The 13,609-nt window shown below is 35.3% G+C and overlaps 1 protein-coding gene across 1 annotated transcript; it reads left to right on the top strand.

Moving 5' to 3' along the window:
- The first annotated feature begins 1,473 nt into the window (after window positions 1-1,473).
- LOC132554919 (hypoxia-inducible factor 1-alpha inhibitor-like) lies at window positions 1,474-13,344 on the top strand. Its single transcript, XM_060219249.1, has 8 exons — window positions 1,474-1,602; window positions 2,674-2,918; window positions 3,925-4,073; window positions 7,139-7,284; window positions 8,235-8,341; window positions 8,834-8,897; window positions 9,935-10,042; window positions 11,325-13,344. Exons 1-8 carry the CDS (start codon window positions 1,483-1,485, stop codon window positions 11,367-11,369), a joined length of 984 nt encoding a protein of 327 aa, XP_060075232.1. The 5' UTR covers window positions 1,474-1,482; the 3' UTR covers window positions 11,370-13,344.
- The last annotated feature ends 265 nt before the right edge of the window (window positions 13,345-13,609 follow it).

Genomic DNA, 13,609 nt, shown 5'->3' with positions numbered 1-13,609 from the left:
TAGGAAGGCTTCATGTATTGGGGTTATCGCTGAGAGATCTTCAGGAAGGCTTCATGTATTGGGGTTATCGCTTGGGGATCTTCAGGAAGTCTTCATGTATTGGGGTAATCGCTGGGGATCTTCGAAAGGCTCCATGTATTGGGGTTATCGTTGGGGATCTTCGGAAGGCTCCATGTATTGGGGCTATCGTTGGGAGATCTTTAGGAAGGCTTCATGTATTGGGGTTATCGCTGGGAGATTTTCAGGAAGGCTTCATGTATTGGGGTTATCACTTGGGGATCTTCAGGAAGTCTTCATGTATTGGGGTTATCGTTGGGGATCTTCGGAAGGCTCCATGTATTGGGGCTATCGTTGGGAGATCTTTAGGAAGACTCCATGTATTGGGGTTATCGTCGGGGATCTTCGGAAGGCTCCATGTATTGGGGCTATCGTTGGGAGATCTTTAGGAAGACTCCATGTATTGGGGTTATCGCTGGGAGATCTTCAGGAAGGCTTCATGTATTGGGGTTATCGCTTGGGGATCTTCAGGAAGTCTTCATGTATTGGGGTAATCGCTGGGAATCTTCGAAAGGCTCCATGTATTGGGGTTATCGTTGGGGGATCTTCGGAAGGCTTCATGTATGGGGGTTATCGTTGGGAAATCTTCAGGAAGGCTCCATGTATTGGGGTTATCGTTGGGAGATCTTTATGAAGGCTTTATGTATTGGGGTTATCGCTGGGGGATCTTCAGGAAGTTCTCCGTGTATTGGGGTTATCGTTGGGGGATCTTCAGGAAGGCTCCATATATCTATCATCAATAACTGACATTAATATCTATCAATATATATCACATCTATCAGCAATATATATCATCGAGAGAGAAAAAGAAAACGTACTGATTCTAGCTATAGACAGCAAGTACTGTTGATGTAAGCCTTGTATACGTACGTGTATATCGTCAGAAAAGTGATGTTTTACCAATTCTCGATTCGTCTGCTCATCTATCAGAACAAATTCGAATTTAAAATTATGTATGTTTTGCCAATATGAAAAACTTAATCAAGATAATTTATATAAAAGTTTGTAGAAGACATTAAACGTTTGTTATATTACGTCTTCTATTAGTAACTAGATCTAGTGTATAGTTACGTGGTCAGCTGTGTCCACTTGTGCTTACAATGTGCATATCTCTACGAGAAGATTGTTATTACACAGACGTAACTGTCATTGATGTACGATACCTTCCACGGACTTGGGTCTCTCCAGGTAATCCGTAGTCTATCCTTTTCACCAAGCTTGACGAATAAATGTGTGTTTTGAGTGTGTGTAAGTGGAGGGGGAGTGGTGAGTTCAATGAGCATGTATCCTTAATTGTTTGTTATTTTTTTTCAATGTCATGTGTTCGATACCTTAAAAATATTTCAATTTGTCCGCGTCCTTAAACTGTTTGTCAAATATATATAACTACGATAAGCGTTTGTTCGACAGTGTTTAGTATTAAACATGACGGAAAAAAGTAAAGACCCCAGATCGTTCGATCTAAAGCAGTATTCATTCCCGACAGAACAGATTCCTAGATTAAGCATTAACGATCCAGAAGCAGATAGAAGAATTTCCAAAGCGGTAAGATATATTAGAACAACTGTCATTAGATGTATACAAAATGTGCTAGCTTGTTCAGCAGTGTGGTGTACGTGACGACAGACATGCTTTGTAATGTGAAGATAACTGACCATTGTTTAAATCATTGCGATGGATCTCTATCGTAATATGAATTTAAATCCTACCTTCTAGATTCATAAAAAAGACATCCCTTCTACACTTGACATCCTAACCAATATAGATACCATGGCCTGGGTCAGGAATGTGTACACTGGATGTTGTGACTACTTGTATATTCACTTTAGTATCGTCTACACATCGGCTCCTCATCGCTATGTGTTTCGGAGCGGCCTTTTTGTCGAGCTGTAGCACGTGAACTGTTTATCTGTATTACCTTGATTTTGGTTGCTGTAACACTTGTGGGTATAAAAAGCTGGTTAAATCAAACATGATTATGCATTTCATCACAGTCTTGGATATACATTGTAGGTATCAAAGTCTGAGGTTCCATTGAACATTCTTCTTTATGAACATTTTTACATATTTAACACTTTCCCAGGTATGATGAAATAATCCATCAATCTGTCAAGTGAATAATAATCACCACGAATAGTAAGTATTGCCTCCATGCAAATTTGTTAGCTCACCATCATCATGTTGGTCTCCAGATGTGCATTACCCATTTTTGAACCTATCGTAAAAACAAGATGTCTGACACGGTGTTAATCTCAGTTTTTGACATTCATAGTTAGTTATTGCCATAATTCTTGAGAAGCACTGGGTGAATCATTCTCATATTTCAGATACAGGTTTCCATGATGTACATTACAAAGTCTGGGGATTGATAAAAAATGCTAACATGTGCCCACCTTGGATTTGGCATTTAAAAAATCATCACTATTCCTTAGGATAATTTTTGAATTCTTGGTTTGATGTCTTTTTAGAGGGAAAATTTTTTTAATGATTTATTCCAATAAAAAAGATTAATTTGTTCAAGAATTACGAAGAACTTTCATTTCAGTTGATAAATGAATTGATCAAAAAAATAATTCTTATGGATACTCTCTTTAATGTCTTTCCTGTTGGTTTCAGCTTCCTGTGGTGTTAACTGATACTAATCTGGTGACCTCTGCTTTACACTGGGACTTGGACTACCTATCAAAAAACATTGGTGATGGAGAATTTGTTGTGCACATCTCAAAAAACAAAAATTTCCAATATTGTGATGATAAAAAATCTGTTAATGTTAAAGATTTTAGAATGCCAACTGAAAAACAAGATATGAAATTTTCAGAATTCGTGGAAAAACTGCATAGTGCCAAACCAGGAGAGGACAGGTAAGCACTTATAAAGTGTATTTGTTGTTCATGAATATTTTCAAACCACTTTTATTTTTAGAGTATTTACATTACTGTATTTATCAGAAAATAAGACCATGCCTAATGTTAGATAAGGCCAATCATATACATTACCGTTTTTTTAAAAATGCTAAGCCAGTACTGTTAAATTGTCGTGTAATAAGCCCTCCACCTGAATATAAGTTAGGATGATGTGTTGAACCCATAAGCTTATTACAGGATGAATACAGTATATAACGATGTGTCCATTTGGAAGAGAGTTCACTCCTGCTTTTTAGTGTCATGCTTACCTTCTGAATGTACTTTTCACTGATAACCATGTAGAAGATATCAAGGGAGATTACTGATTGTAGTCATTCATTTATATAAGGGATATGCTGGGTTTTCCATAAGAGCCGGTCACCGGCCAATTTGACCAGCTACTTTGATCATTTGGCGGCCTACACCAATCCAGTTTCGTAATAATGTTCCGTACACGACTACACATACACAGCAGGCCAACCTCCTACTTTCATTACACAGCCTACTACTAACAAAATTATGGAAAACCCTGGATATGATATGGTTGATATTGTGGAATTTGGACATTTTTCTACACTTAAGAATTGAAAAATTGGAGAATTCTTAGTAAAATCACACCAAAATTGAATCATTTACTTCAGAAGTAGTCGAAGTTTTGAGACTTTATCAGATCCTTTAATTTTTATGGGATCAGAATCAACTAACTGATTACTCAGTTATATTCTCAATTTGATGAGATCAAGTGAAACAGTGTAACATCCTTATTAATGTTGTGTTGGCTTTTTTTAGACTTTTAACTAAAAAGAAGTTAGGCTAAAGTTTTCTAAAATTCAAATCAAAGTCAAGTTTTATTTCAGTGTATTCTGAAATTGGATTAAAAGGGAATTTTTTTTAAAAATTGTGATGAAAGAGAAGTTTGAATATTGTGTTTTAGAGTTGTGATGAAGTAGTTTTGTGTTTACAGACTATACCTTCAACAGATCTTACATGATACAGTGGGAAAAAGAGTCATCAGTGATTTCCTTGGCTTCAATTGGCATTGGGTGACCAGGCAACAAAAAACTAATAATTTTGGAGAAATGACGTCCAATCTTCTTTTGATTGGAATGGAAGGTAAGTGGTTAGTTATTTTCTTAACAAGAATACATGTCACAAAACAAAGTGGAATTATTGATTTAGTTTGCCATTATTCGAGTTTTTCAAATTGACAATAGGCTCAATGGTAGATAGAGGTTAACATAGTCATGGTCATAGGCAAACAGATAACAGTTGGTGTACAGACCCCAACTCCAGTGAAAATAACAAGTCTGATACTGTCAACATGTACATCAAAAGAAAATACTTTGATATTTAAAGTCAATTCTCAAATCTAGATGTAGAAAACTACATCGTGACATTGATTTATTCCCCTTTGGATAGAAAACATTAAAAAGATTTATTTGCACCTGGTATTCTGAAACAGACAAAGCTGACATTCTTTCAATGACAGCATTTGAAAAGGAAGTGAAATATTTCAAAGATGTTTCATGCTCTTCTTTAATTATGATTTAATAATTGCACATCTTAAATAATTTTACTAATAGTTTACATAGATTTGTAGATCTGGATTTAATCCTGTTTATGACATAGATCTGTAGGTCTATGTGTAATACTCTATGTTATATAGATCTGTAGGTCTATGTGTAATACTCTATGTTATATAATGCTGTAGGTTTTGGTGTAATCCTGTATGTGGAGGTGCAATACTGTATATTATATAGACCTGTAGGTCTAGGTGTAATCCTATATGTTATATAGAGCTATAGGTCTAGGTGTAATCCTATATGTTATATAGAGCTATAGGTCTAGGTGTAATCCTATATGTTATATAGAGCTATAGGTCTAGGTGTAATCCTATATGTTATATAGAGCTATAGGTCTAGGTGTAATCCTATATGTTATATAGAGCTATAGGTCTAGGTGTAATCCTGTATGTGGAGGTGTAATACTGTATATTATATAGACCTGTATGTGGAGGTGTAATACTGTATATTATATAGACCTGTATGTGGAGGTGTAATACTGTATATTATATAGACCTGTATGTGGAGGTGTAATGCTGTATATTATATAGACCTGTATGTGGAGGTGTAATACTGTATATTATATAGACCTGTATGTGGAGGTTTAATACTGTATATTATATAGACCTGTATGTGGAGGTGTAATACTGTATATTATATAGACCTGTATGTGGAGGTGTAATACTGTATATTATATAGACCTGTATGTGGAGGTGTAATACTGTATATTATATAGACCTGTATGTGGAGGTGTAATACTGTATATTATATAGACTTGTAGGTCTAGGTGTAATCCTATATGTTATATAGAGCTATAGGTCTAGGTGTAATCCTGTATGTGGAGGTGTAATACTGTATATTATATAGACTTGTAGGTCTAGGTGTAATCCTATATGTTATATAGAGCTATAGGTCTAGGTGTAATCCTGTATGTGGAGGTGTAATACTGTATATTATATAGACCTGTATGTGGAGGTGTAATACTGTATATTATATAGACCTGTATGTGGAGGTGTAATACTGTATATTATATAGACTTGTAGGTCTAGGTGTAATCCTGTATGTGGAGGTGTAATACTGTATATTATATAGACTTGTAGGTCTAGGTGTAATCCTATATGTTATATAGAGCTATAGGTCTAGGTGTAATCCTGTATGTGGAGGTGTAATACTGTATATTATATAGACTTGTAGGTCTAGGTGTAATCCTATATGTTATATAGAGCTATAGGTCTAGGTGTAATCCTGTATGTGGAGGTGTAATACTGTATATTATATAGACCTGTATGTGGAGGTGTAATACTGTATATTATATAGACCTGTATGTGGAGGTGTAATACTGTATATTATATAGACCTGTATGTGGAGGTGTAATACTGTATATTATATAGACCTGTATGTGGAGGTGTAATACTGTATATTATATAGACTTGTAGGTCTAGGTGTAATCCTATATGTTATATAGAGCTATAGGTCTAGGTGTAATCCTGTATGTGGAGGTGTAATACTGTATATTATATAGACTTGTAGGTCTAGGTGTAATCCTATATGTTATATAGAGCTATAGGTCTAGGTGTAATCCTGTATGTGGAGGTGTAATACTGTATATTATATAGACCTGTATGTGGAGGTGTAATACTGTATATTATATAGACTTGTAGGTCTAGGTGTAATCCTATATGTTATATAGAGCTATAGGTCTAGGTGTAATCCTATATGTTATATAGAGCTATAGGTCTAGGTGTAATCCTATATGTTATATAGACCTGTAGGTCTAGGTGTAATACTGTATATTATATAGACCTGTATGTGGAGGTGTAATACTGTATATTATATAGACCTGTATGTGGAGGTGTAATACTGTATATTATATAGACTTGTAGGTCTAGGTGTAATCCTATATGTTATATAGAGCTATAGGTCTAGGTGTAATCCTGTATGTGGAGGTGTAATACTGTATATTATATAGACCTGTAGGTCTAGGTGTAATCTTATATGTTATATAGAGCTATAGGTCTAGGTGTAATCCTATATGTTATATAGAGCTATAGGTCTAGGTGTAATCCTATATGTTATATAGACCTGTAGGTCTAGGTGTAATCCTGTATGTGGAGGTGTAATACTGTATATTATATAGACCTGTAGGTCTAGGTGTAATCCTATATGTTATATAGAGCTATAGGTCTAGGTGTAATCCTATATGTTATATAGAGCTATAGGTCTAGGTGTAATCCTATATGTTATATAGAGCTATAGGTCTAGGTGTAATCCTATATGTTATATAGAGCTATAGGTCTAGGTGTAATCCTATATGTTATATAGAGCTATAGGTCTAGGTGTAATCCTATATGTTATATAGAGCTATAGGTCTAGGTGTAATCCTATATGTTATATAGAGCTATAGGTCTAGGTGTAATCCTATATGTTATATAGAGCTATAGGTCTAGGTGTAATCCTATATGAAGTATAAATCTGTAGGTTTAGGTTTGATCTTGTGTATGACATGTTATCCATGTTGGGCCTGTTTTTTTTTAAATAGACTAGAGCTAAGATATTTATTTCATTAGCACATTAATGCACAACTGAATTTGATGTCGAAAGTTTTGTTTATTTCAGGAAATGTCACACCAGGACATTATGATGAACAAGAAAATTTTTTTTCACAAGTTCGAGGCTACAAAAGATTTGTTCTCTTCCCACCATCTCAGTTTGCCTGCATGTATCCATACCCTATATATCATCCATGTGACCGACAAAGTCAGGTATGTCATACATTTACTACACACACACACGACAAAGTCAGTTATGTCATACATCTTCTACACAACTACACACACACAACAAAGTCAGTTATGTCATTCATCTACTACACACACACGACAAAGTCAGGTATGTCATACATCTACTACACACACACGACAAAGTCAGGTATGTCATTCATCTACTACACACACACGACAAAGTCAGGTATGTCATACATCTACTACCCACACACGACAAAGTCAGGTATGTCATACATCTCCTACACACACACGACAAAGTCAGTTATGTCATACATCTACTAAACAACTACACACACACGACAAAGTCAGGTATGTCATACATCTTCTACACACGCACGACAAAGTCAGGTATGTCATTCATCTACTACACAACTACACACACACGACAAAGTCAGGTATGTCATACATCTACTACACACACTCAGAGCTACCATACACAAATGCATGCACACACACACACACACACACCACACACCTATCACACATACATACACCTACCACACATACATACAGTTACCACACATACATACACCTTCCACACATACATACAGCTTCCACACATACATACACCTTCCACACATACATACAGCTTCCACACATACATACACCTACCACACATACATACAGCTTCCACACATACATACACCTACCACACATACATGCAGTTACCACACATACCTACACCTACCACACATACATACAGCTACCTAGCCGCAACTCACACACAGCTTCACATAAATATGCCCATTAAAAAATGAATTTGTTTATGATATTTACTGTTGATATTTTTTAACTTACTGTAACTTTATGCCCGACTTAATCAGACTATATGGATTAATATCAATGTTCTGTTACAGTTTTTTTACTCTATTTATAGATTTGTAATTGTTTTTCTTTACAGGAAGTAACTTTTCTGATTTGTTTTGTAGGTTGACTTTGACAATCCAGACTTCACACAATTTCCAAAATTCAAAGAAGCTTGTGGTATGGAAGCTGTGGTTGGGCCAGGAGATGTCTTATATATTCCCATGTACTGGTCAGTACAACATATTCAGTATCCCCATTACGGGTCAGCACGACTTACTACTGAGATTATTCAGTGTTCTGTTGAGAAACCAGGTTCTGTTGTGATGTATTCTATAACAGTAATTTTTCTGTTTACACAGAATAATAACTTGTATTCATAAGTGTGATAAATACATGATGTATGTACTGTTTACACAGAATAATAACTTGTATTCATAAGTGTGATAAATATATGATGTATGAACTGTCTACACAGAATAATAACTTGTATTCATAAGTGTGATAAATATATGATGTATGTACTGTTTACACAGAATAATAACTTGTATTCATAAGTGTGATAAATATATGATGTATGTACTGTTTACACAGAATAATAACTTGTATTCATAAGTGTGATAAATATATGATGTATGAACCGTCTACACAGAATAATAACTTGTATTCCTAAGTGTGATAAATATATGATTTGTGATTCATATACCGTGTTAATATCCAACAGGTGGCACCATGTTCAGTCTCTACCATCACATGGCTACACCATCTCTGTCACATTTTGGTACAAGGTAAGTGTAATCTAGTGCTATACTGCCTCTGACTGTTTACTGAAACATCAAACATTCAGTGTCTATTATAACATTTTGTCAGAAAACAATAGTAAACGATTACAAAAGTGAAAATGCTTGAGTAAGAGTTTTTAATTGGAAGCTTGTATAGAGATTCAATTAAAGAGTTATTCCCCTTGTTCCTGACATCAGCGTAAAGGGTCATTATTACTGTGTGTTTGTTACCTAAAGCTCATAATCAGGGTACTTAGACCTGTGCCAAATGTTTATTGTTAAAGACCGTTGTATTGTTTAATAAATTGAAATGAAAGCTGGTCAGATAACAAAAGGACCACCAGTGATACAGGATATTTAGGCCTTTTTGATATAAAGGAATCAAATTGTTTGATTTCGAAATGTTTTCCCATGCATTTGATTTTAGACAAGCATTGTAATACTTGAAATTATACTATTCACAGAGTTGTAGCACTTTTTGGTGAATATTTGTAAACATTATCAGCTTCAAACTAACACTGGGCAACACTCGCTGTTGTGTCTACTGCAATTTGGTGTTTTGATCAGAGATAGCCGAGTTCATTACATGACCTTTCAGAACCTCATTTTAACACACTTCTTTGTTATGATTTCTAAATTTTACCACATTGCGCATGCACAGACATATTTTATACTCTCCGAACGATAATGATATAATTAATGTTGGGTTGCTCCCATTTGTTTTTTAATTTTTTTTTTGACGTTTTTTAATAAAATGGTTATGCTAACTTTTGAATATTGAAATTAACAGAAAGTGCACAACTTTTAACAGATACTTAAATGTTATAATGCTTTTTATCAGCTGCGAAATAAAAATCAAACCATTTAGTTCCTTTAAGTTTGTATCAATGTCTGTTAAAAATTTTAATGATAATTTAAAAAACAAACTAGGAAATTATGAAAAACTTATGAGATATGAATGTTGATTCAATATTCTCTGGTGACTGATATTTTGAAGGATGTGACCTGGATTGAATTTTGCTTTTATGAAATAAATTTACCAGGCAGGACAAGCGGAGAAGATTGAGTATCCATTGAAGCCCCAACAGAAGGTGGCTATGATGAGAAATATAGAGAAGATGATACACCAAGCATTAAACAATCCTTCAGAGGTAAGTCATTTCATCATCTCATGTGTTACAGTGACCTTGTGTACTAGTGGCACCAGTTACTAACCATTCTGTATCAGTGACACTAGTTACTACACCATAGTGTACCAGTGTCACTAGTTACTACACCATAGTGTACCAGTGTCACTAGTTACTACACCATAGTGTACCAGTGACACTAGTTACTACACCATAGTGTACCAGTGTCACTAGTAACTACACCATAGTGTATCAGTGACACTAGTTACTACACCATAGTGTACCAGTGACACTAGTTACTACACCATAGTGTACCAGTGACACTAGTTACTACACCATAGTGTACCAGTGAGTGTACCATTGTCACTAGTTACTACACCATAGTGTACCAATGTCACTAGTTACTACACCATAGTGTACCAGTGACACTAGTTACTACACCTTAGTGTACCAGTGACACTAGTTACTACACCATAGTGTACCAGTGACACTAGTTACTACACCATAGTGTACCAATGTCACTAGTTACTACACCATAGTGTACCAGTGACACTAGTTACTACACCTTAGTGTACCAGTGACACTAGTTACTACACAATAGTGTACCAGTGACACTAGTTATTACACCATTGTGTACTAGTGACACTAGTTATTACACCATTGTGTACCAGTGTTACTGGTTACTACACCATTGTGTACCAAGTTACTAGTTACCACACCATAGTGTACCAGTGTCACTAGTTACTACACCATAGTGTACCAGTGACACTAGTTACTACACCATAGTGTACCAGTGACACTAGTTACTACACCATTGTGTACCAGTGACACTAGTTACTAAACCATTGTGTACCAGTGACACTAGGTACTACACCATTGTGTACCAGTGTTACTAGTTACTACACCATAGTGTACCAGTGACACTAGTTACTACACCATAGTGTACCAGTGACACTAGTTACTACACCATTGTGTACCAGTGACACTAGTTACTAAACCATTGTGTACCAGTGACACTAGTTACTACACCAATGTGTACCAGTGACACTAGTTACTACATCATTGTGTACCACTGTCAGTTATAGTTACTATACCATTGTGTACTAGCATCATTAATTGATAAACCATTTTGACTTTGGTAAGTTGGGTAACAATCATTACACAAATAAAGAACATCAGACTGTCAGGTCATGGCAGATATCCAAATGATGTCTATATGTTTAACATACCTGTTCTCTAAAGAATCAATATATTAAAATCATTGAATGATGATGTTGCTGTTTTAAAGGTTTAAATTTTTTTTCAGATGCCAGAGTTCATGAGCAGTATGACATTAGGTCGATACACCTGAGCTGTCACACTTGTACTTCACTAACTTCTGTGATCGTATTTCATCTTCTGTAAGGAATGAAAGTTGCCAGGCAATCACTCTGGATTACAGCATTACTTACCGATATTTGCTGCTAGACACAAGAAAATTTGTGTTTTTTTCTACTGCCTTTGTTGTTATAGAGTAGCAGTTGTAGGGAGGATTTTGTTTTCATTAACCATTGTGTCAAGCGTGTCATGTTTGATATTTGATCAAAAGTTGAAGCGAAATTTAACTGATAGACACACTTTTTTGAAAACCTACATAATTGTATTGGATTTAGAGTGTCCCTCCATTTGTCATTGGATGGAAGACCGTTAATCACCATACTGCCCATTTTCTACACCAATTCGAAGAAACATGGCATACATGCTAGTTTTGTGCTTATCATATAATCTTTATTTCAATGCCTTAATTTGTGTTATGTTTTGTCCATCTTCCCTGATATCATTGAAACTGATTGTACAAATGAACACTACCTGATGCCAATGTATGCAGTTGTTTATTTTTTTATTTTAATTATTCATTAGGAGTGATGTCTCTTTTTGTTTTCCTGTTTATTAATTTTGTCAGCATACTTTTACTTGCATTACAAGTTTGTAACCTTCCATATATATATATATATAAGTGGTTTTATGTTTTGCTTATTATTTTCCATTTTCCTCACTATGTATATGAGGCCAGAGTTAGTTAATCTCTGGTTACAGTTCCTGTTATATAGCTGTGTTCACAGTTGTATATGAGGCCAGAGTTAGTTAATCTCTTGTTACAGTTCCTGTAATATAGCTGTGTTCACAGTTGTATATGAGGCCAGAGTTAGTTAATCTCTGGTTACAGTTCCTGTTATATAGCTGTGTTCACAGTTGTAAATGAGGCCAGAGTTAGTTAATCTCTGGTTACAGTTCCTGTTATATAGCCGTGCTCACAGTTGTATATGAGGCCAGAGTTAGTTAATCTCTTGTTACAGTTCCTGTTATATAGCCGTGCTCACAGTTGTATATGAGGCCAGAGTTAGTTAATCTCTGGTTACAGTTCCTGTTATATAGCCGTGCTCACAGTTGTATATGAGGCCAGAGTTAGTTAATCTCTGGTTACAGTTCCTGTTATATAGCCGTGCTCACAGTTGTATATGAGGCCAGAGTTAGTTAATCTCTTGTTACAGTTCCTGTTATATAGCTGTGTTCACAGTTGTATATGAGGCCAGAGTTAGTTAATCTCTGGTTACAGTTCCTGTTATATAGCTGTGTTCACAGTTGTATATGAGGCCAGAGTTAGTTAATCTCTGGTTACAGTTCCTGTAATATAGCTGTGTTCACAGTTGTATATGAGGCCAGAGTTAGTTAATCTCTGGTTACAGTTCCTGTTATATAGCTGTGTTCACAGTTGTATATGAGGCCAGAGTTAGTTAATCTCTTGTTACAGTTCCTGTTATATAGCTGTGTTCACAGTTGTATATGAGGCCAGAGTTAGTTAATCTCTGGTTACAGTTCCTGTTATATAGCCGTGCTCACAGTTGTATATGAGGCCAGAGTTAGTTAATCTCTGGTTACAGTTCCTGTTATATAGCTGTGTTCACAGTTGTATATGAGGCCAGAGTTAGTTAATCTCTGGTTACAGTTCCTGTTATATAGCTGTGTTCACAGTTGTATATGAGGCCAGAGTTAGTTAATCTCTTGTTACAGTTCCTGTTATATAGCTGTGTTCACAGTTGTATATGAGGCCAGAGTTAGTTAATCTCTGGTTACAGTTCCTGTTATATAGCCGTGCTCACAGTGGTAAAGATCTGCAGTACCAGGTTTGTTAGATATGCTGCATCAATGATAAAAGTGATGAAGTTTACATTCTTGTTTTCTTTGTTATATTTTAATAAGTACAATGTACTACTATACATGCTATGTGTTTTAACTTCTACATGTATGTTAAGATTTACTAGGTGAAGTAAAAAGAACAAAAGACATTCAAGCCTTGATTTCTTTTTTGGATATGACTTTTCTGGAGAATTCTGTGTCAAAAATGTATCTCTGTACTTAATGCAACAACAAGCATGCTTATACAACAAACAATAAGGTTACCTCTAGAGATTGACAAAGAAAAATTAATTGATATATAGTTTAGTATATCAAACATACAACAGTTCAACTGTAGTGGGACCAATCAGTAATTGTACAAAAAATAGGCCCAAACAGGAAGGAACAGCAAGGCACCCAATCTGAAACTTCTGC

The sequence above is a fragment of the Ylistrum balloti genome, unplaced genomic scaffold (genome assembly GCF_031769215.1).
Source record: "Ylistrum balloti isolate Yb309-2 unplaced genomic scaffold, AGI_CSIRO_Ybal_v1 Utg370450, whole genome shotgun sequence".
Lineage (NCBI taxonomy): Eukaryota > Metazoa > Mollusca > Bivalvia > Pectinida > Pectinidae > Ylistrum > Ylistrum balloti.
This window is presented reverse-complemented; position numbering and strand designations above follow the sequence as displayed.

Bases quoted from the DNA above. Each gene is read 5' to 3' on its own strand.
- LOC132554919 (XM_060219249.1), top strand. From the start codon at position 1,483: ATGACGGAAAAAAGTAAAGACCCCAGATCGTTCGATCTAAAGCAGTAT. The intron at 8,342-8,833 runs GTCAGTACAACA...AATATCCAACAG, and splicing joins TTATATATTCCCATGTACTG to GTGGCACCATGTTCAGTCTC. The intron at 8,898-9,934 runs GTAAGTGTAATC...TAAATTTACCAG, and splicing joins CTGTCACATTTTGGTACAAG to GCAGGACAAGCGGAGAAGAT.